The sequence below is a fragment of the Rhea americana genome, unplaced genomic scaffold (genome assembly GCF_003343005.1).
Source record: "Rhea americana isolate MKP2758 unplaced genomic scaffold, rheAme1 scaffold_199, whole genome shotgun sequence".
In the NCBI taxonomy this organism is placed as follows: Eukaryota; Metazoa; Chordata; class Aves; order Rheiformes; family Rheidae; genus Rhea; species Rhea americana.
Window position 1 is genome coordinate 736,001 of NW_028186138.1, and position 24,761 is coordinate 760,761.

The 24,761-nt window shown below is 37.3% G+C and overlaps 1 protein-coding gene across 3 annotated transcripts in view; it reads right to left on the reverse strand.

Moving 5' to 3' along the window:
- ARHGEF10 (Rho guanine nucleotide exchange factor 10) overlaps nucleotides 1-24,761 on the reverse strand; it is a 116,850-nt gene that overhangs the window by 54,639 nt on the left and 37,450 nt on the right. Inside the window, exons 8-18 of one of the 3 annotated variants that reach the window (XM_085303212.1) lie at nucleotides 22,239-22,402; nucleotides 18,632-18,748; nucleotides 17,200-17,314; nucleotides 15,036-15,148; nucleotides 9,830-9,907; nucleotides 9,431-9,610; nucleotides 8,738-8,854; nucleotides 6,758-6,850; nucleotides 5,130-5,300; nucleotides 4,314-4,459; nucleotides 1,329-1,504 (exon numbers count right to left, since the gene is read on the reverse strand). In XM_085303212.1, the coding sequence (XP_085159338.1) occupies nucleotides 1,329-1,504; nucleotides 4,314-4,459; nucleotides 5,130-5,300; nucleotides 6,758-6,850; nucleotides 8,738-8,854; nucleotides 9,431-9,610; nucleotides 9,830-9,907; nucleotides 15,036-15,148; nucleotides 17,200-17,314; nucleotides 18,632-18,748; nucleotides 22,239-22,402 (1,470 nt within the window). The remainder of the gene's footprint in view (nucleotides 1-1,328; nucleotides 1,505-4,313; nucleotides 4,460-5,129; nucleotides 5,301-6,757; nucleotides 6,851-8,737; nucleotides 8,855-9,430; nucleotides 9,611-9,829; nucleotides 9,908-15,035; nucleotides 15,149-17,199; nucleotides 17,315-18,631; nucleotides 18,749-22,238; nucleotides 22,403-24,761) is intronic. The other 2 variants (XM_085303210.1, XM_085303211.1) reach the window with 2 other exon arrangements.

Genomic DNA, 24,761 nt, shown 5'->3' on the forward strand with positions numbered 1-24,761 from the left:
CAAGAGAGTCAAGTAGGTTCTACAGGATTGTTTAGATGAGAGTTTTTCTTCCTTCCTTCATCCTCTGATGTCCCTAAAGGGCAAGAACTTCATCCAATCCACTGTGAAGCTGCTGCACAGTCACACTAGGAATATCACAAAGAACTGTTCCTCCCACACTCTCCAAGTGAAGGAACCTCCCAATTCTAGGTAATACCCTCGTTATACACACTTCCTGTGGGGTCAAATATAGAGTAGCTGGTAAATGATAATTTAAGAGCTTCAATTTCATTGCCCATTAATGTCTAAAAGAAGTTACAAAATAAAGACAACCTTGAAATTGAAATCTACTTAACTTTAAAAAGTTTTGCGAGTTATTTATAAGAGGGCTAACAATAACCACCCTGGAGAACATGGGGAGGTATTAGATACTGCAGCTGCATTTCAGGCAATTCTGAAGTATAATATTTACTTCTTAGGGAACAACTGTGGGAAAACTCATGAAGCAAGAATGTAGTGTTAAATAAATATAGTGTGAAATAAATGCCCAGAGATAGCACTGAAACCAATCTAAATTACAATCCATTAATAACTCACAAGGGATTAGAATCTAGATATACTAAATAAAAGATTTAAGCAAGGATATACAAATAATTCATTATATATAAAAGGCTAACTACTGAGTAAACTTGAAATTCATATATCTCTTCAGGGTAGTTGGCAGGCTTGTAGGAGAGACTAAGGAGCACAAAAAGAATTCTCTAACTTCAGAGTTTGAGGTCATTTTGGGGAGAGATTAGGAGGAAATTACCTACTGGCACATTGTTTTACAAACATTCACTAAAATCATTATTATTATTATTATTATTCTGAAGCACTTGATACTGGGTTTGAAGGGCGGGAGACTCTGGACTCCAGTGAAATAACTTCTACCCTGTAGCAACCACCTGCATCCAGGCTTTTATTCCACAGAAATAGCATAGCTTGTCTTTTTTTTACCAAGGTAAACTTCCGTGCACTAACAACAGAGTAAGAATATATGCCCAACTAGCTACAGTAGGACAGCTGGCATACCATACAATAACCTTTTTGCATATCCATGCACAGTCATGCTTTTATGGCATAAAACTGTAAGATGAAATAAACTCAAGTAATTCACATTGTAAGGCAAGAGACTGGCTATCACTTTATGGATTTTCAGTTTTCAATAAAGCAGTTTATTACTTTTCATATTACAGAAGTCTTCRGGCAGAAAATGTTTTCCTTTGCCTTCAGTAGCCCATTCAAATTCAAATATAAGTTTTAATAAAGATTTAAAATATCTAAGTAAAAAAATGTCTGTCACTTACTTGGCTTAGAGTTAATGATGATGCTCTCAGCAGAGTGCTGAGGTGGGAACCTGCAGTTCTCCCCTTGGCCCTCACTGCTGCCATACTCTATGACTTCCACCTGTCCCAGTGGTACACTCCATTTCAATAAATACCTCTGGCCAGTTGTCACGATGCCACTGCTTTCATAGGAAGAGCTGGAAGATGCACAAATTATTGCTTTGATGAGCAATTATGTTTCATAGCATTCTATTTCTTATTTTAACTTCAAAAACCTGCTGCATACCAGTTTGAGCACTGTGCGCTGCTTTAAACAAATATATGCATCCAACTGACTTTTGTGACTGACTTTTGCAGTGAATGTGAAGAGCAGCTACACAGGCGCACTTAATCATGTTTACAAACAACATACAACTGCCAACAGCAGACCCTATATTTCTACAGCAAAACATTAATTACCATCTATTGAGATCAGCATGTATTTCTAAATCCTACTACAAGCGCTTAGGACATACTGTGGCTCCATCTCTTTCCCAATTATTTTTTAATGGTAAGTGGACAGTGCCTGAAACAGGGCTAAAAAGTTGTAACTGCTGTATTTAGTAAAGTATGGATGATAAGACTTTTGAACAACTACCAGGAGCTGAAAGGTCAACATAATTTCCCAAGGGCCATGACTCAATATTCCCGTCGAGCCCTCTGACGCAGGATGTTCTTCATGGCAGGCCCTTTGCAACGGTTGTGATATCTGCATGCAAACTACAGGAGCAGCTGCTAAAGGAAGCATGTATATCACAGAAGGAATTTCAGAGGAAACAGGTCACTGAGGAAGCTCACTTAGAACAGAAATAGTCCTCATATTCCTTTGTTTCTTTTTACCCTCTTATTCAAGCACATTTAACAGATGTATTATAAAAGACAAAAGAGAGATTTGTTTCCTTTAATGTTCACTTCACAGAAAGCATGGCCAAGATAAACAACTTAAAAGCAACCCAAAAGAGAAATCTGTTTGGGAGAAATCAGTAAAAGGTATTTAATGAGAACAGTCTCTCAAAACTGAAGTTCAGGTAGTCAGCTACCTTTGCAATACAGTTTCAATCAAGAGACAAGTATGAACAAAAAGAACATTAAATATCATAGCTTATGTAAATATTTATGAATTCTAAAGCTAACTCAAAAGAAAGCAAACAAGGCAAGACAGAACACAGATGCTCTGTCACTAGGGTTAGCATTCACCTCATCTAACTCCTGCTGCTTAAAACTCAGGTTTCTGTTTTAAATTGGTCATCCAGATTACATGTGAAGAAGGATCTTCTGAGCAGCACGTGCTCTGTAGAAATACATGTCTTTTGCCAGCTACAGAAAATTAGTTCTGAATCTATTGTCCACAGACTCTTGGGATTTTTGACTACTTCTGGAAAGTCTGACGTAAGGTGGCTAAGAAAACTGAGTGGAGATGTGCTGCATGGTTGCCTGTGCACATAACATTTCTAAAAAAATCTACAACTTCATGGGAAAATTTGTAGGCACGCACAAATGGAAGAGTTTGAAAATTACTACTGTAGAAGAAACCCAGCTTAGTTTAGAAGCTACTGTTACATAAATTAACTGGATTAGAAAGCAAATCTTAACTGCTGGAGAAAAATATCCCAAAGGAATTAATTGAAATTTTTTTTGATTTAACAAACCCTTGTGACACACACATGCTTGATTACCATTCCAAAGGAGGTTGCTCATTACCAGTAATGTCCAAAGGAACAAGAGTGCTGTTTCTGACAACTGAAACAGTTGACTAATAAGGAACTCAGCAACTTGACATAATCGTGAATTTTTCATATGGACAACAGTTTGCATATTGCTGCTTCAAGGAAAAAATCATAAAAAATCTAAACATTTATGTCACRCAAAGAGATAAAATAAATGAATAAAAGCAATCTTCCCCCAAAGAATTGTAACTAAATATGCAGCTGTTAATAAAGAACTCAMTAAAGAGGAAAGGAAAAAAGTCACTACCTCTGGCATAACTGGGCATTAGCTTGTGCATTTTCTGAAAAGCAGAGTTATTACAAGGCAGTGTTCACTCACTAATATGACACTAGCATTCATATGATTGAAAAGTCTGAGTGTTTTCACACTTGGAGATAATTTACACACTTCAGTAACAGACAGAAGAGATCAACTCTCAGATTATGCTTAAGAAAAGCTGTTCTTGAGACGGTTTTGGTGGCCCACATTTTCTCTGTCAGAATGTATTAACACACAAAGCAAATTATGCTGTAAGCAACATTTGAAGGCAAGTCTGACCTCAGCACACAAAGATGTGCTTGACTAACAGTAATAGCTGTAGCCAACTAAAACACAGAAGGCACTATGAAAAAAATGCCTTCTTCAAAGCACCTCAGCTTTAACCTTTCAGCCTTTGCTCATAGAGATGAAACTTGTCTCCAGCTGGACCTTTCTTAGTGAGTTCTGGGGCAGGAGGAGGGCTTGACTACATTCATTAGCTTCATCTTTTCTTTTTAACGTGAAAATTGTGTCAAATTATAAGGGTGTTTGTGCGTGTATCTGCATGTGTGTGTGAGAGTGTGACACGGTGAATTTAAGTGAGAGAGAGAGAGAGGGGAGAAGAAAAATCCTACCTCAGAATTAAGCTCAAACTCATTTTCCTCTACTACCTAAATTAAGTGCATATTGACCCTATGAAACCTCCACTTCATTAAACACTAATAGACAGCAATACCTAGACACTACAGAATTTTTCTATCTGTAATCTCCAACCGATAAAGATTTTCTACAAATTTATTCTAGAATTTTAAAACATGAACAGGTAACAGAGAAGAATGTAAGAAGGCTACTTTTCCATTCATTATGACGGCTGACAGAAATCAGTAGCATTAGTTAAAAAAAAAAATCCAGAAAGAAAAACAAAAAACAAGCCGTCCAGTAAGTGCCATTTTCCCAGCTCAAACTTGAACGACCATTTAAAAAATATGAATTAAGTCTTACCGTATATTTACTGTTGCGCACATCAACACATCATTTAACATGAAAAGCCGTCGTTCTTTGGTTTTGACAATTTCTCCTTTGTCATTGTAAACTGTTTCAATCATATCATCAGTCCGTATGAGGTATCTGTTTCCACTACTAAGTAGCTAGATTTTAAAAACAATCAAGTTTGTATATTATACATGGTACATCCAATATATATTCAGTGCAAGAAAATAAAAGAAAATACAATAGATTATCACTTGCCATACTATTGTTAGTCATTAACAATCTCAAGAAGATTGCTCCTTCTTTCCTACTAAATGTCTTTGAAAATTCTTTAAAAACATTTCTATTGCATGATCCAAATAAATGACTGAAATAGGTTGTGATGTTCCTTACAAAAAAGGAAGATATTGGGCATATCCAGTAGCATATCTTAAACTGCTCTTTAGTTAGAAACACCGCAGTGTAAGAAACTGGTTTTGCCTTTTTTTTACAGGAGTTATTCCTCAAAGTCTTCTCATGCAGAAGATCTGTACGAAGATATGCCATAAAAATAGGAAATAGCATTATGTTCTATGTTGTCACAGAACACTGATACTGCTGTTGATATTTCAGCCTGTAAAATGCTTCAGCTCACAGTAGTTTTAATCAGCAAACCTATTTAGCCCTGGAGATAACTTACATCTCATACCTACCTATAGAATGACCCTATACTGCTGAGTACTACGGAAAAGGCTGAAGGTGTCTCCTCTGTGTTCACTCTAAAGACTGCTCAAGACATAGAAACAAGTAATACACTAACTCTTCCATCACACATTCTTACTTCCTAACCTTGTTCAGATAACGTTCATTCATTGCTTTTGCTATTTGTTTTATTTCACAGCGCTGATCCGCATCCCTTTTCCTCTCATTTAATTTCTCTGCCAGTGTTTCAAGTTCTGTAAGAGCCATCTGTAGAGGTAACCTATCAGGATGTCCTTTATTAGTATTCTTCAACATATCCTGAGGAAAAATGATAAAACAAAATAAAAATCTGATTTAATTTCAAGTCAAACTCAAAATATCACAGAAGTTTATAGTACGCCCTCTATAAAGTTACAGTATCATTCTTTACCTTAGTATTAAGACTAAAACCAATCAAAAAACTCCTAATAAATATTCAGAAAACACTCCACTTACCTTCCTGAATATCCTTATAGTTCAAAGAGATACTAAGTATAGTGTATTTTTAGGAAGAACGTATAGAAAAGAAACTTGAAAATAAATAATAATAAATATCAGAAGATGCAAATAATGTTAAACACAATTTGAAAGTCAATATTATTGTATATGCAGGTATCTGTCAAGTGGAGTAAAATTAAACATTTCTGACATTTAATATTATAATATCATATTATTCTCATTACTGTTATTATTTCTCATTAAATCACTGACAGTGCATTAATCCCAAAGTAGGATAACAGTACCTGCCTCACTGAGGTCACAACAATTTCTAAAAATCTCTCTCTWTTGTAGGCATACATTGAAACCATTTGAATGAAATTTTGCTCCTTTCCAGCAATACTTARGCATCCTTACATATTCACTATGAGTCCTACCACATTATTTTCCATCTCTTCTCCTTCCTAAAAAGTTTTAGCCACAGCTGCCTACCTGTGAGCTCACCCCACGACTACCTTTGCTCTTTCTTCCACAGTAATTCCTGGAACTTCATCCTGATGCCTGTATTCCTCTGTGACACCTACAAGAAATAGCTAACACACAGTGGTCTTCTCTGCCAAAGACCTGGAGGGGTTCCATAAAGATTTACAAATATTATGTTCGCCTGTAGCAGGTCCTCAAATTTTAAGCTTAAATGCACAACTACACTGGAACTGTGCTCATATCACAGTGGACAACACTGTGTTGAGATGAGACCCTGGGGCACCCCAAAGCCCAGCTGTCCTTTGGGAGGAAGACGAGACACTGCAGGTGAGAAGGAGCTATGAGCCAAGCGGTACAGGAGAGAACACTCCATTGTTTCCGTGTGTACTGAACTATCCACACATGAATTATTTTTTCCTATATGTCACTTAAACAGAAAGTAAAATAACAGCACACAGCTCTTAGTGGTATTTGAAGCAATATTATTTAGCAAAYTGACATAAATGAGTAGCATGTTAAAATTGCAGTTCTACTATGAGGTGATTTACAAACTAAATCTAATCTATTAAGCAATCTACAGTAAATCTGATTTATTAAGATTTTCCTACAGTATATTTACTGACTGTCTCTGGAAACAGACTAGGAGATCAGAAAATCATTATCATGCACTGAAATTTGTTCTTAGTATTTCCTAAGATCCAGAGATAAAACCCACTACAGCATGCCTCTCTAGCAGAAGACAGTTGCAAAGCAGTCCCACATGTGAATACAACAAGAACATTTATTAAGTAAATCTTGTTTTAAATAGTATTTACCTGCAATAGTAGAATAAACTGTGGAAAGCGCTGGATAGGTTTCATCATTAAACCATACAGTGTAATTCGATCAGGGCTTGACTCCTGGCACTGCTGCAATACAAGAAAGTCACACTGTTTATTCACACAGGCGCATTTTCATCCGTTACAGATTAAAAATGAAAATATTTCCTGAAAATTCTTTTATAGCATTTACATCTGTTAATAACAAGGATACTGTAAAAATCCCCCAATTACATTTAAAAATACTACATCTTTTTGAAAAATGACCATTAAAATGATGGCATATCATTAAACAGAAATCCCTTTAAATAAATACAGCTGGGTGAGGTCTCAACAGTAATACATATACATTAGTATAGTACATTCATGCTTTTCATATAAGTAGTGCACTGAAATATCTGCTGAACTTCCACCACTCAAACCCAAGGTACCTGTTCAGGGTCTTAAATCTGAAAATGTAAATAAATTATTTCTTTACTTACAGTCTGTAATTTGCTATTGCTGCTCTGATTCTTAGGGTTAAGAGACTGCAAGTCTTTTGCTTCTTAGGGCTAAGAGACTATACCTTTATCTACCAACACATTTTTAAAAGGAAAGCACTATAATGTCAATGCTAAGTAAACAAAATGAGATTTTAATTTTCTTTATTAAAGGAAACTAAGGAAAAGAACACTGGTTTATATTGTTAATGTTCTTCACGCTCAAAAAGAACCGTAACAACTGTTTTGGTTATCAGAACTAGCTGATAAAACAAGAAAAATTTCATAACTATTTATATGAAGCCTTTCAACTGGAAATATTTTGACCAGACTCACAGCTGACCCAAAATAARGAGAACAGAGGAAATTTTCAATACTAAAAAAACCCAGCAAAATCAAACAGTATTAAACAAGTGTAGTGCTTAAATTGCTATTTATTGCTACAATTATCRGCTTCAAAGCAATTCTCTGTATTCACCTCCACAAACATTTTTGCCCACTCAGTCATAGAGAAGATTCTGGTCCACAGTTTGTTAGCGGCAGGTAGGCAAGGGCACAGAGGAGAGTATTGATGTTACTGTCTCTACGCAGAGCCCAGTTGCTACTCCAGTTCTGAGCACCCGGGCTGGCACTGACAAGGAGYGAGGAGAGTTGTAAGTTATGCTGCTCTCGGAATAAGTTGCACTTTTAAAAGTGCAAGTATGAAGTGACTATAACCTCACTAGAGAGTTCGGTCTGGTGGGCCCAAAAGCTCACAGACCCTAATCCTGTATAATGGTATTACTGTGCTCCAAAAGGTTCTTAGCTAACTTTAAGATCTGAAGACAGACTTGGGAATCAGGTCCCCCCACTGTCCTCCAAGGCAACCTAAGAGCTTCACTGCATGAACTGCCTAGGGCAACAAAATTCAGTGTTTCATAAACCAGTGCCACAGACCTGACAACTCTCAGGGGCACAGCCCAATCCACAACCCCCAGGAAAATCGGACAAACAGAGCTTCCAGGCTTCCAGCACGAAAACAGCAAGCCAAAAAGCCACAGGATGGATGCTGCGTACCCTGTGTATGGTGCTCCCCTCATAGTTTTCCAGGCACTTCTGTCACATGTGTCTTAATCACTCTGTACAATACGACGTTAGAAGTAAAACACATCCCAAATAAGAAGAGGCCTCAGATAGTGAACCGTTATTGTAAACTCAACTGATACAAAAAAACCTGAATATTCTGCAAAGTACAGTCATACAAACACAAATAAAATTGATCTCAACAACAAAACCACAGTGCACTTCAGAACACATCCTAGATCTAAAACCATGTTATTACTCTGAAACTCTAGCAGTGGAAGTGAATTCTCTTCCATTTATGAAATCCATAAATCCACAGTCTACAAGAACAGTCACATCATACACAGGACCATTAATTAAATTTCCTCCTAACTTATCATTTATGCAGCCTTAATTATAWCATCTACTGAGTTGTTTTAAGTTTAAATGTACTCACTTTTAAAAAATCTAGAAAGGCAGGCTTGGTGGCACAYGTTTTCTTGAGAATCCCCACTGCCGTACTGAAGTTGTTCACATATTCACTGTATGCGTCCAATACCATAGATTTAGAAAACTGAAACAGTAAAAAGGAAAACCTGAACTACAAATGACACCCAAAAGCGTATTTATCTAGACCTCTGACAGCTAAGAACTTGCCTCAGTTAGGAGCTAAGGTCTTCTACTTGGCCTATTGGTGGCTCTACAGAAACACTGATGATGCAAAAAGTGACCTTTGTGTAAAACAAAGGATGGGAACCTGAAGACATAAAGGTTGTGAATTACAAAATTTAGTCTGCTAAAGCCCAGGCACTCTGGACAATCAAGAGGCCTCCACTGACATCCAAAACTGTGTCTAGGATCCCATTTTGCTGGATGTCTAGCTCCCCTGAAAAAGAAACCACTTACTTAAATGTCTGAAAGTTTGATCAAAGCCTGAAAATTTTGGCCATAATTCTTCCATGTCTGGTAACCAAGGTGAGACGTGTTGGTGTCAGTTGCCTTACCAGAATGGATATACTGACTCTGGCAGCAGCTATAGGCATTGGAGAATATGGGAATAAAGTGGCCATAAAGTTAGACAGAGAGACAGGGACACTGGATAACATTTTTAAAATAAAAATAGATTATYTGTTCAGATGCATTTGCTTACTGAAGCAACAAAGACATCACCAATCATTTCAACAGAATCCCACTCAGATACACGACTGGCCAGGGCTATCTGAAACATCGAATGGCACTGAAGAATTTCCTTAATTCGATAAAAGACCATTTTCAGTTTTCTTTCACTCAGCAATTTTGGCTCCATTTCTGAAAGAGGCTTCTCATACTGCTGTTGAAAAAAACATATGCATAGATTTAAACAAGCTGAAAAATTGTGTCTTTAACATAAAATCCTATCACTTATATAGAATAGTGCACATACAAAATGTCCCAAATATTTAGCAGGAAGCATCTGCAACAAAATCCATGTGAATCACATTACAGATTCTTTAAAGATTTAACTACTTCTCAAATTTCCTAATTTTAAAAAGCAAAAGATATTAGGTACCTCCAGGATTCTTTTGAGGGCATCCACATAATTCTTCTCACTGTCAACCACAGAGCCCAAAATGTATCTCCTCACAACCTGTTGAAGGAACAAAGCTCTCTCTGAAACTCTGATTAGGTAATATGTTCATCATGGTTGAGAATGTTAATGATAAAATTCTCACATTAATAAAATGAAAGAAACAAAACAYTTTCTTTTCAGAAACTGCAATAAAATAAATTGTGTACCTCTTCAAAAGCAATCAAATTGACTATTATTTTAAAATTATTTATTTTATAGGCCATATTTTAATTTATTTTATTTTAAAAATATTTTTTATTTATTTTAAAGATTATTTTAAGAATACAATAGTTACTGTAAACTTATATAATCTCTAATCTTAATGATTGTTGCAATTCCAGGCTTTACTTTTGAAATACACCTTTTAATTTTAGATGCATAAATTTATACTTTAACATAAATAACAACTAGAGATGATGCCAGCTACTTCAGTGAATTGCTACAGTAAAATAGGTGACTAGTTTTCCAAATCAGTCTTAAAGTATAATTTCATTTTTCTGTATTTTCTAAACTTTTGGGGATTAATTGGAAGGACAGATAAACAGAAATTGCCCTTTTCACTGAAAAAGTCAGCATTCTTTCTGAGCAATATTCCCTTGCACAACTGAAAASCCTGTATCACCAACGTTCATAAAACAGACAGCATTGTAAGAGTTCCAGGAAATACTACTAGATTTCATATTTACAAACTATGAGTTATTTGTAACCTCCCCTTCTCRCTTCCACAATTCAGCTGAAATACACGTTGTAGGCAAACGCAGGGAACAGGAGACGAAGGCCTAAGAAGCTGACCTGGCTAAAACTAAAAACTTCTGCTTGTTACTGATTCTTGCTGTTTTTATAGAATTGTTTTCACCCAAATCAATTTCTTAATCCAATTCATCACAGGGCTTTCAGAAGCTGGATTCTGTATGAAGGAGAAGACGATACAAGGGCAAGAACAAACCACTCTGCACAAGCAAAAGGAACGGCAAAATTGCTTCTTTCACTATTTTAAGCCAGCCTAAATTACCATGAAACTCAAATTATAGAGTTATTTCTCTTGAAATCTTCCTGCTTTCTCCACAGCTGCCTTTAACTCTCCACATTTGTATTACCAAGCTATGTGAGAGTTACGTAAGGATCTTCTGTGAAGTAYTGTCATTTTTAAAGGAAAATTTACAGCTATTTAAGGCCTCAGTTACAGACACAAATATATGGTAAAAAATTCATTTTAACTAATCTGTACTTAGACGTAGCAGTTTCTTATGTGACAAAAAAAGTCTGAGCTTAAAAGCTTGGGGTTTTTTTCTAACTGTATCAGCTGTTGTAGTAAAGGTGCTACACCTCTATGTTTAGTCATAGTTCATTCTTATGAAAAGAATAAATATCTTAAGAAATTTTTTTTCCAGACTCTAGAATACACAAAATAAATAGTTAGCAGAGCCTCCAGGTTACTGCAATTGGCATGCATTGCTTAAAAGAGGCTTATGTACAGGTCTTACATTTATACTCACATTTTTGCTAGTAAAAGTAGAAAAAACATAAACAAGATTTCTGATCACAGAATTAAAATGATGGAAAAACTAAAATGACTGAGACTTAATGCGGGATATAGCACTTAAACAGGAACCATAATTTAAGCAAAAGCTGTTGTGCCATCTACTGTTTAAAACAAGTACATTCATGAAGTCAGCCCACACTTCACAGAATAATTAGTTTGGAAAGGACTTCTGGAGCTTATCTGGTCCAACTAGAACCCTCCCAAAGCTGCTTTCCAGACTGTCAGACCCCAGGCTGGGCTGTGGCACAGGGTTATTCTGCCCTAGATGTAGAACTTTGTGTTTTGCCTCTGTTGAGTTGCCTCAGGCAGTTGAACTGCCTGAGTTTTCTGTCAAACCATTTCTTCACCCCAGCAAGGTCATAYTGAACAGCGGCCCCATCCTCTCCTGTATATCACCTGCTGCCCCTGCCAACTTGGTATCGCCCACAAATGTGCCAAGGGTGCATTGCAGCTGGTATGCAGGTTGTTAATAAAGACAATAAACACCACCAGCCCCACACCAATTCCTAAGGGAAACCACCAATACTGGCCACCAGATGGACTTTGCACTATTGATTATAACCCTTTCAGCCTGGTGGGCCAAGCCTGTTTTTSACCAGTTAATAGTCCACCTATCCAAACCATATCTCACCTATATGGCTATAAGGATACTCCAGGATRCTGTCTGGAAAGCCTTGCTAAAGCTAAGTTAAGGAATGTCTTCTGCCTTCCTCTGTCCACAAACTAGTCATTTCAAAGGGACTCAGGTTGGTCAGCCACAAATTGAATTTGGCAAATCTATGCTGGAGGCTCCCAATCACTCTCTTTACTTTATGAACCCAGAAAYAGCTCCCAGGAGAATTTGCTCCATCACCATCCCAAGGACTGAAGTCAGCTTGACGACAGTACAATTCCCCTGATCTTCCTTCTAGCCCTATTTGAAGATGGGTATGACACTGACCTTTTTCCAGTTTTCCTCTAATTATAGTGATCTTTTTATGATGACAGAGTGGCTTTGCTCTAAGGACTCTTAAATGCATCCCATTTGTTCTATGGACACGTATATGTGCAACTGGTTTCAGTATCTCCTAATTATACCTTCTCTCATTGTCAATAATGCTTTACTCCATGAGGATCTGGATGTAGCCTCAGGGGTTTTGGAGGCCTGAATATAAACCTTACCAGTAAAAGCTGAGGCAAAGATGGCATTGAGCCATCTTAGCCTTCTCAGTGCCCTTTGTCACTAGGTCCCCCRCACAGGGTGGGGCCTAAGCAGCAGGCCCATATTCTTCTTAGCCTTYCTTTTGCTGCCAAGGTACATACATAAACCCTTCTTGTTGCCCATCATCTCTCTCACTAGTTCCAGCTCCAGTTGAGCTTTRGCTTTCCTAGCTTGCCCACATGGGCAGTATCTCTCCATTCCTCTTGGATCAGGTCCTTGATTCCACTTTTGGTGTACTTCCTTTTTTGCATCTCAGCCCTCTTCACCTGTGCTGGCCTTTTGCCATGCTTGCTTGATGTTCTGCATGTTAGAATGGACTGTACTTATGCTTTGAGGAGGCTATCCCAGAAGACCATCCAGTTTTCCTGAAGTCCTTTGCAATCCAGAGCAGTCTTCCAATGGGATCCTGCCAAGCTCTACAAGCCAAAATCTGTTTTTCTGAAGTCCAGAGTTGTAATCATGCTACTCATCTTGCTCACTTCTCGTGGATCTTACACTTCACCACCATATGACTGACGTTGTCAAGGCTATCATCAGCCTTCACATCCTTGACCAATACTTACTTGGGAGTAACAGGTCCAACATAGTACCTATCGATTAATCAGTCACAATTCATTATTATAGAAAATGCTAATAAAAACTCTTACTCTACAATATTGATAGAAGTTTTCTGTTGTTTTATTTTCAAAATGGATCTTTTTTTTTTCTCTTTATGGGGTTCATTTCCATTCAGGCCAAATCCTCTCACTACTTAAAGTCTTCAGATATTACACTCATTGTTCAYCTAGAATCATGACCTCTTCTCAAAACTTAAAAACCATGCATCTCCAGACAATAGCAGTATTCTAATCTGCTTGTCATGTAGGGAAACTTAAATACTAAATTATGTTATTTGCATACTTCATACTGCAATACTTAGAGAAGTGGGGAATTTTAATTCTTCTGTGCCACACAGACCTCTCATATCTGACTACCTTTTATTTATTTTTTTTAAGAAATCTTCCCATTTCTTTGGACACTATGGAACTAGCTGTTTCCATCTTTCCATCCAGACTATTCGGGTCTCTCAGCTGAAGTCAGTTCAGTTTGTGTTGAATATGATTTTTCTCTGCCAAGTCGGCTTCAGTTTTGTAATTTCAGCTATAACAGACAGACTTTTTCAGCAATCTGTAGTGCACTGCCCAGTAATAAACACACTAAGATGAGGAAGAATCTTTCCAGAACCTGAACCTAGAGGATACTTTTTTTGGGTGTTTTACTGCCATAAACAGGGACTTTTCTAGAACTGAAAACTCAGAAAAGCAAAGCATATATGTTACACAGTTACCAAATACATCACTTAGTGTTATCAGTAGAGTCACAACACATACCACAACCTCCACAACAATTACAAGTTTATATCAAAGTGAGAACTCTGATTTTTTTCATGAAGAGGAAAAAAATTATTTATTATTTGTTAAAAACTTATTATTTATTTTTAACTACTTCCAAAAATCAGTAAAACCCTAAAACACATTTGGGAAGAAGGAAAATACATTGTTCAGTTTGATGTTGGGATCTTAMAATATAACAAAATCTTATAATAATGGAATGCTGCTTGGTAGCTGTAGTCAAACATGATGYAGCACTTTATTGCATTGAACACATTAAATATTAGAAAAATAAAGTTCAAGAAAAAGAACTGTATCACTCACCTCAAGTGTTTTTTAATTAATTTTTTCTTCAAGAAATATCATTGACTTATTCACCGTTTTCTGAAGGTACTGACCAACTTGACATCACAAGAAGCTAAAAGTCTCATATGATTATTCCTACCTCGCATAACAAGATAACATGAATCCACAGAATTACTTTCAACCAAAACTTCTCACTGATGATGATTTCAGTTTTTTCTAAAGGGACCTCTGTCCTGACTACAGAGTCTGAATAGAAGAACAGCAAGATCTACTCTTTTGTAAAACTGACGCTATTGTGGGCAAATTTTTTAAATCAGAAGAAACCTTAAGATTTAAAAAGTATGTAGAAATTCTCTACATTTAAAATAGAAATAGAAATCCACTAGCAATGTCTTCTGACTCAAGGAAAAAGTTCGAACATTTTTTTTTCTCAAAATCATCTCACATTTAAGTATTCAGGAAGTAATATAATTATTACAGAAAATAWCAATATAATGCAAAACAACTTTCTTCTTTCTTTTTGCATTTCTTGCTAAATTCAGGACACATGCAACTACATGCACAAATACAAATTTTCAAAAAAATGCTCATACACATTCAAGTCTGAATTTGATTTCCATTTAATTTAAGCCAAAGCATGTTTGAAAGGAAAGGCACCTGGCAGCCACTAATGCAGGAGAGAGGGAAAAAAACAGGCAGAAAAACAGATTCCCCAAAGCCTACTACCTGCTGCTGTGATAGTCCTTCAGGCATAGGTGTCATAATTGCTTCTGTATGCAAACAGTCTACATCAATAAATAAATTCAGCTCTTCTTCTTCCAGACACGGTGATCTATGGTCTACAAATAATCAAACAATGAGTATGTCAACTTTCACAACCTACAGGTTAAAAACAAACAAAAGCTATCTCCCAAGTCCAGTAATTACACAGTAGCCTTACTTGCACTCATCATATAAATGAAATTTCCCAGCAATTCTATAGTACTTGTGAAATCATATTCCGCATTTACGGGCACTGTAATGTAAAACATCTGAATGCTTTGACCCTCAAGTAGTTATCTCAAAAGATATATCCAAGTCATAAAATCCTCATTGCAGGTGACAACCTATGTATGTTTTACCTGACCACTCCTTCATCTTCACAGCACAGGGCTACCAGAACGTATTCTAGTACGAGAAGCAGGGTTAAAGCACTGCAGCTCCAGGGACTGCAGTTCTGAAATTACCTTCAGGAAAAAATTAAGTATCGCCATATGATCAAGTTTAAGAAAGGCCATTCAGCTCTCTATAAACAGAATTTAAGTAACCAATCATATGAAAACATTGGCTTTTGTAAGGAATGAGAATAAGAGAGCCTATGTGATCCACTATGTACTTCTCAATGCTAATTTTATGTAAAAAGGACCATCAAACTGCAGTGATAGGTGGCAGTACACAACCACTCAAGCAAAGGTAAACTGAGAAGGGATAGCTCAAGAAACTGGCTCAGAACAGAAAGTGAATTAAGGGAAGCAGTTCTATTAGCAGTAGAATTTACGAGCTTAATTGAGCAATTCATTACCAGCTCCCTGCTGATTTGGTAAGTGGTTAAGAGATTAAACCATCCATAGATAACCTATCCCTGCCACTTAACCTCTAGAAATGTAAGGGCAATGGACACAGTATTCAGTGTCCTGTAGGTTCAGGTTCTGGAAAGATCCTCCTCCTCCCTGTGTGTCTTTTACTTGGCAGTGCACTACAGATTGCTGAAAAAGTCTGTCTGTTATAGCTGAAATTACAAAACTGAAGCCAATGTAAGGCCCTGCTGATAAAGATAATTTTCTCCTGAGCAATAGCAAGAGGGTAAGGATATATTTATGGCACTAAAGCTTGTGCAAATAACTTTCTATTTTCTGGTTGTGAAAACTCAAGTTCAGAACCAGTTAGAGGCTATGATAGGTATATAAGATGCATACTAGTCCTTACAGGTAGGATGCAGCTTCATGCTAATCCATTTTCTCTAGCTCACTTGCTAAAAACTTCTTACTCCAGCCTTGTGGTTTTAAACTTATGAGCTCTGAGGTTACAGCCATTCAATTAGCTGGTACTTCAGCAGAAAGACAGACTACCTTCCACACTTACCCTGAAGAAGGAAAATTCAGTTGTATTCAGTTATTGCTCCCCACCCTCCTCCTCCTCCTTCCTCTCTCTCCCCTCCCCCCCCCAAAAAAAAAAATTAACTGTGGCTTGCTGCTGTTGCTGCGGCTCATGACATAGAACCGTCTTCTGTTCTTAACTAGAAAAAGAATTTAAATACTTTTAGCTTTTTGTTTTAGGTCCATTTATCCTGTGCAGTATACTGTTAACAATTCAAAGAGCAGCTTTTACCAAAATCATCAAACTATGATAAGGCAAAGCAGACTCTCACTCTCCTGCTTCCCCTCTTACATACAGAAAATTGTTGTTATMCTTTGCTCATTATAGATTTTTAAATAGTCAGCTATCACTCCACTGAAAACCGTGTCATAACAGCAGACTATATTGCTAATAGTCACTCAAGGAGTCACCTGAGGGAGGGCAATAAAAGGATTTAGTACCTTAACCTAATTCCCATAATCCCATTTGCCAATATCTATATAGCACCTATGACACTGTTTTTTTTTTCAAGTAGACCCCTTCTGTGTGGTCCTTGGTTTTCTCAGGTCGTTGCATCCCAAATCTAAAACTACTCAAGAGACATTGACCACACTGTTACCTGAACTTGACCATTACCAAGGCGCTTTATCAATATAGGCTGATTTCATGCAGCCAGTACTCAGTTTACAGTACAAAAAAATGCTAGATCATTCACTTCCTTTCTACAAGTGTGAACTAGAAAGAGTAACATGAACACAGGGTAATTGACACATACCTTGAGAAATAAAAGATTTAGTTCTAATGAAAGAACGACCCTTTTTCACAGCTGCTTTTGTTTTTTCAAGTCCATCTTTGGTACCCTCTCTAGCAGCTCGCATGAGCTTTTGCATCTGCAAGACAGAAAATACAATTTAGATGTCCTGTGAATAATAGGACACATTCAAACACACCAAGTAGAACACAAAAGTGGACTACAACACAACTTTAAAAGAACATTGTCAAGTAGTTTGGGCTCTAAATATATAGCCCAGAGTCAAATGACTACATGATAAGTACACAGATCTGTCAAACCTCACATTGGCTTATCTGTACTTTTTCTTTATTAAAAAAAAAAAAAAAAAAAAAGGACCCGGAGAAAGGGACTTAGGGCAACCTTCTATGTAACCTCCAGAATAGTAGAAATGCTTTAAGAACCCTTTTGTTTCAAACATCTGAACTTGAAATAGTCTCAAGAACTCAGCTTTATGCTATAGGGTAAATAAGTACTAAGAACAGGTCATTAACTAGCAGTGTTCTAGATCATCTTACAATATATCTGTAACTCTGCCAAAGTATTTCTGTTCTAAGGCAATCTCCCAGACTCGGTCTTATATTAACTAAATTCTTAAATAAACATTGTATTTTTCAGAGAACGTTTTAACTAATAATTTCATTAATTGAAGAAATTGAGAAATTGATTTATGAAGCATAACTTTATAATAAAGTAGTACATTAAAAAGAAATTTTATGTAAAGAAAAGAAAGTGTTGTTTTGCTAGAAACGTTTATTAAAAACTGCTTTGTACTCTGTCTTTCCTGAGTGCAGCCACAGCAAAAAAAAAAAAAAAAAAAAAAAAAAAAAAAAAAAAAAAAGCCAGAACTGTGCTGACATCATCAACCACATCAGAACAAAAACAAAGCTATCTTGCTGTAATCAGGCAATTTCTCTATTTGAGCTGGGGGTTTTTTGTTTTGTTTTTTTGTTTTGTTTTTTTGTTTTGTTTTGTTAGCAAAAACATAGTCTTTTCGTATTGGCTCCATTTAGAATGGAGAGGATTCGCAGTGCTATGATTCGATCCAATAGGGACAGATGGGGACAAGGGGTGTCATGAGCGCCCTACAGAGCTCCGTGGTGTTTCATGGAGGCGCCAGGGCTGCATTCCTGGCTCAGGCTCTGCAACAAGGGCATCAGGCAGCGAGGGCGGACCRTGTCCTATCTGATCTTCTGAAACTGTTACAATGACGAAGCAAGCATGGGAAAAAGTCCTTGACAAAGTACTTTTAAAACAAACTATATAATAACTCAGCACATTTAGAACTCATTTTATATAAATTATTGCCCACTATTTTGACTTAAGTTGCTATTACTTAAAAGAAAAAGGTAATATTGCCTATGTTGGATAAACAATCATTTAACACATAGCTAGTTACAAAAATTAACTACACTACCTTCAGCTCATGTTTTTGCTTTAGTTGCTGAATCTCTACTGCTCCCACTGTGTTTGCCATCAAATCTTTCATCTTTTTTTCATAATGCTCCTTTAAACGCGTTAGGTCATGAGAAAGCTACAGTGTATAAAAAAACACAATCTTTTCAAAAAGCCTGTAGTGCAAACTTTACACTAAAGTATTCGAGTACATCATGCATGTTGCCCCGCTTGCCTACTGACACATAGATAACAGAGAATGTAATCACTCAGGGCAGCTCCAATGCGATGAATGCGCTTCCAGTTACTTCTGCATATCACTGTACATACAGAAACTCAGCCAGTCATGTTTGTGGTACACTGGCAACTATGTAAAGACAAAGTCACTTAATCTAAGCTAACCACATATTAACCGCACAGTGCACATCTCTTACAAACCATTTGGAAACAGTGTTTTAATTTTAACTGAGAGTATCATTCTATTAAGCGTGAATACTAGAAAGTGTATTTCTGACTATCCTTTAACAAGGTGAAACAGAAGAATACTCAAAAGGCAAATACCAGCTGAACTATCTGCAGAGGTTGCTAGCATCTGAGAAAAGTATAGTGCTAGTAGAGTTAGGTAACAAGAATCATTAGGGAAAATATATAATCTTGTACATAGAATACAGGCATGGGAATCAGGAAGCGTGTGTCCTTTTCTCAGCTGTGTCATAGCCTCACCATATGACCTTGGGCATAACCACCTCATTCRTGAATACATCCGTCCGCAAAGCAAGGGGACTATCCAGAAAAAAATGCCTTGGAATCCTAATTAATATGTTAAATGTTTAGAGGCCTGGTAAAAGCAGTAGAAACATTATTAGAAAAAAAATAAAAATCTTTAGTGTGCCTTATAATAGAAAAGAAATCCACTGGAAAAATCCTCAGCTTGATGTCAACAGAATTCCCTGGCAAGAGATCAAAGTAAAAGGAAAGGGAATGCCTACTGAGCTGAACACAGAGGGTTAAGTACAGCTTTAGCTCCACTAGGATAGGATAGTATCTGATTACCTCCATCACTGTGATTCTGGCATTACACCATTATAACAGTATAATCAAGAACAGCATCTGGTTCACAATTTAGAAACATTAAATTGTTTCCAAAACTTTCCAACCATTTAAAAAAAAATAAAAATATAAAATTAAAAAGTGACTTTGAGGGAAATCATATTACCACTTACAACTAAAATCATGCTGCCAACCTTTCTGTACTTTTCAATAGACACAAATAATAATGGCCAAGCCAGTTCCTCCATAAGATCTGAAGGACTACACAAGGAGACTTGCTGCGAAAATACTGCAAGATCTACTGTAAGATATGAAGAGAAGTGAAAGTTAGTGAAAGGAGTGGATACAGGGAATGGATACAAGAGATGGGAAAGTTCTTTGCCTCTGTGGAAAGTCTGTGCAGGTTTCATACCCTAACAATCTTACAGTTTCTGTATTTCCTCATCCTTTTGCAAATGCCTTATCTAGTTATTTTCCACCTCCCAGTAATTCATCCAGGTAAGGTCGTCTCTTGACTTCTCCATTCCCCAACTAATGCGTTTCTAGGCACCTTATCATCATCCTCCTCAAATGTAATTCCTTTTGTAGTAAGCCTGGAAAATGCAATGAATCTTTTGTCACAAGTTTGGAAAATCTAGCTGTATGCCAGCCACTCCACAGCATGTCCCTTCTCTCCCACAGCTCTTCAGTCTCTTGCTCAGATACCCTGCGCCTATTGCTGGCACCATTCTTTCAATGCATTTCAAATATTTCCCTGTGGGAAATCAAAGTATATCTATAAACATTATTTAATACTTTTAAAGCTTGCTCTGTGCATGTGTGTAAGTAGATTCCTGTAACTGCTATCGAAGCTGAAGCTACAAATAACAGGAAAAAGAAGTATTAAAAAACAAACAAACCAGCAGCCATGTTAAGACTCACATGCTCACATGTAAAGCATTTCACAGTCTCTTCCAAAGGTATTCAAAAGTCAAATTCAGTTTGCTTCAGTCTAGTTCAAAAAGTCCCAGAAAGAAACACCTGCAAACAGCTTAAGTCAGGGGCAAAAAAAAAAAAAAAAAAAAAAAAAAAAGAAAAGAAAGAAATCAGCACTCAACTTACAAAGTGCTGATTTGAGTAGGGTCAAGTCCTTCAGTTAATTGCTCACTCTGCGATTTCTGAAGGGCTGTCAGCAAGGATAGAGGTTAGGGAGAGGAGATAGTGGGTACCGGGCGGAAACATATACAGTAAGGTTTTTATTTTCACTGAGATAAGAAACCTGCAAAATCAAAATATGGGTCTGTGTCTCTTCAGTATTCCCATCCTTAGCAAGTTCCCTAGTTTTGATCCTTCTCATATATTTTCTGTTTGAAAGTGCAACTTTACTAGGATTGCATTCCCTGTAAGAAAGGTGCAAAATGAAGATGGAAACAAAAGTAGTATTTAAATTAGAGCAAAAAATATCTGGAACCAAAGAAGTAGAAAGAAGTTAAAGAAAGAAAACATACCTTTCTCTATGAAAATAGAGACAAAATGCACAGATTCAGTTCTCAGCCTGCAGTATTTCCCTTTTMTCTTGCTGTGTTGCCCCGGCTATAGGTGCTACTCTACCACCTCCAAACCATCCTATGTGCATCTGAAGCATTTTGTACTCTGATGGTATCAGGTAGAAGTAACTCACAGATGCCTATTACTAGGTAGTATAAACCAGAGAATCGCTGAGGTTTCCTCAGTTACTCCAGGCACTGGGCTGGGCCCCATTCCCTTGCTAAGTGAAGCAGGACACTGCGCGAGGCTTTGCTGYGCACCTCAGTCCTCCGGCCATTCAGAGCAGGGACTCGCAGCAGGAAGCACAGTGCACCCCTTGRCTCCCAAAATGGGACTTTCTGCTCAGAGAAAGGGCACAAGGAGAGGAGCCGAGGCAGCCTATGAAAGTCAAGATTTGTTCCTGAGGCACAATCAAGCCCCTGCCAGCATATACCACACCATCAGTGTTCTGCTTCTCACAGCAGAGAGGCAGCCAAAGSTATTAGACCAGAGGACCCAGAGATGGTGCAGATAATTTATTTCCACCACGTTACCTTTTTTATCCTTACTAAATGGTACAGGCTTCTCTCAGATCATAATTTTATTATTATAAGTATAATCACCCCCAAGCAAAAGTGATACAGATTTAAGATAAAAGGATAGGGAACACTTTTGAGCACCTGAGAGATCCCAAACCGAGTTTTCTCAGGGTTACCCCATTCATTCTTCACATTATTCTTCACACTTATTTATCACTTACATAAATCTATCAGCTGCAAAAGAAGAAAAGATGAGGAACAGCCCAAGAGAAAAAAGTCATCCCATTTTTAATTCCATTTTTATTTAATTTGARGATTTCTTTTTATGGAGCTTCTGTTTAACAATTTTATCTTTTCTCTTCCCTGCTATATTTTGTTGTGAATTGTCACTCCCACACTGATTCATTTCTCTCTTAAAAAAAGATTTCTTGGTATATGAAAGTGCACCAAAAAGAAGGAAAAAACAGMTGAGAAAGGCAGGTGTTGAAAATCAGAATAATCTCAATCACTRAGCAGCACTGTGGGGATACATACATGTCTCTTATGGTTGCCTCGCAAAAAGGAGCTGGGAATTCCATTTTTACACTCAGAATCACTTTGTTCTTCATAGCTTTCAAATTCACTTGAACTCCACCCATATTCCAGAGAGCTGTTTCCACCATCATCACCATTTTCAACATCATCATAAATCATTTCCTCTGCAAGAATTATACCAAAATAAAAAATTAAGCTACACTGAAATTACTGTTTGTTTAAACATCAAAAAGTTTGTTCACTATGTACTATAAAAAAATATATAGGCTTTTGTATGGTCACTTCCTAATAGAAATAAAATGATGAAGTCTTCAGACAGCCAAAGTAGGTCTTCATTGTTGAAACAGGATACTAAACAGGAGACTGACCAGTGTTCTGAGCACACACCATGATCCCTTCCACAGAATTGGAGGGGATTCCATGAGGAAGGCACCTCTGGAGATCACCTAGTCCAACTCCCTGTCAAGCAGGGTCACCTACAGCATGGTAGACAGGGTTGCATCCAGGTCAGCCTGAAGATCTCCAGAGAAGGAGACTCCACAACCTCCCTGGGCAACCTGTCCCAGTGCTCCATCACTCTCACAGGGAAGAAATTCCCCCTCATGTTCAGGTGGAACTTCCTGTGCTTCAGTTTCTGCCCATTGCCTCTTGTCCTGTCACATGGGACAACTGAAAAGAGTTTGTCCCCATCCCCCTGACACCCTCTCTTCAGGTACTTGTACACCTTGAGAAGATCCCCCCTCAGTCTTCTCTTCCCCASGCTGAAGAGGCCCAGCTCTTGCAGCCTTTCCTCGTAGGGCAGATGCTCCAGTTCTCTGATCATCCTCGYAGCTCTGTGGTGGCCTCTCTCCAGTAGCCCCATGTCTCTGTTGGACTGGGGAGCCCAGAACTGGACACAGCACTCAAGATRAGGCCTCCCCAGGGCTGAGTAGAGGGGCCGGATCACCTCCCTCRACCTGCTGGCAACACTCTCCCTAATGCAGCCCAGGATACCTTTGGCCTTCCTGGCCACAAGAGCACATTGCTGGCTCAGTCAACTTGTCCAACCAGGACTCCCAGGTCCTTCTCTGTAGAGCTGCTTTCCAGCAGGTCAGCCCCCAGCTTGTACAGGTTATTCCTCCCTAAGTAGTATGGGGTTATTCCACCCTATTCCTCCTATCCCTTTAAAAATGTACCGTACTCAAACTATATTGTTTTGTCCAAATCCCACGATATGCTTTAGAAAGGATTCAGAGCAAGCTGAAACTGTATCTGTGAACCTGGGTCTCTACAGATTAAAAATCAACCATCCATTTGAAAGCTTGCCATTTATTTTTAGGATTTTTTGCATGATCAGTTCAAATAACAAATGCTGAAACACTGTGAAAAATCAAATGAAAACATCACTACTTACATCAGAACAGAGCAGATCCAATTAGCAAAAAGCATATAACAAAACTAAGATATTTCATAATTATTATTCTTGCAACTATACCRGTATTCTACCAGCCACTAGGAAGTTCTTACATCTGCATGCTACCTTTCCCATTAGCTAAGCTTGAAATATTAGTTTTTTTAAGATTGAGAAAGCTCTATTTCAAAGGCTGACCAAAGCACCACCAGTTAAAGTCACTGAAAAAGTGTTTCAAAAATACTAATGTAAAAGATTGCTACAAGATTGCTCCATGTTATTTTAAGGAAGTATTCTTAATAGCTTTATTTTCTGTTTTCCAATCCTTAACTCAGCTGTTGTTTTAGTTGGCACAGGCATCAGATTTGACAAACTAACTTGAAATAAAATGGAAGAATGTTTATTATCGACTATTTATTAGGGAACAGGCATGTACTTTAAATACACAACCACTCGTCCCATTACAATTACAGAAGTGTAGACATTTTTAGGGATTCCTGTTGTCAGAGGTTATTACTTAGCATTTAAAGCTTCATCACATAACTCAGTAAATAAAATTTATGCTTTTAAGACTAGAATTTCAACTGTATTTAAATTTAAAAAAATACACATTCAAAAGAAGCAGATGTTTTACATATCTGCCTAATTTAATGATTCTATGATTGAAAAATTATGTTATTATCAGTAATAATCTTCCTATATTAACATTAATGATATTATTTAGARTTAACATGAAGTAATCGCCTCTAATTTGGGATAATTAAAAGCAAAGGGTTTTTTAATCTCCGTGCATATCAAAGTTGTCCTTAAAATATACTTCCTGAAGGAGAAATTTTAGTGGCAATTAACACAATGAAAATTTTTAAAAAGATCATTGTAATGATACAAGTCCAAATTTTGCAATGTCAGTACTGTGGCAGAATACACCCAGTGATGCAGTGGATGTATCTTGCCCACACTCTAATGCAGAATRGGGCACTCAGATTGAGATGTCTGTGAAACAGGTGTGCTTTCTTGTTAAAACATACAATCTAACCATACAAAAYGTAAAGACCAAGAATACATAAATGTGATACTACCCTCACTACATATTTTCTCAGAATCTTTCAACATCTGTGGATAGAGATAGAAAG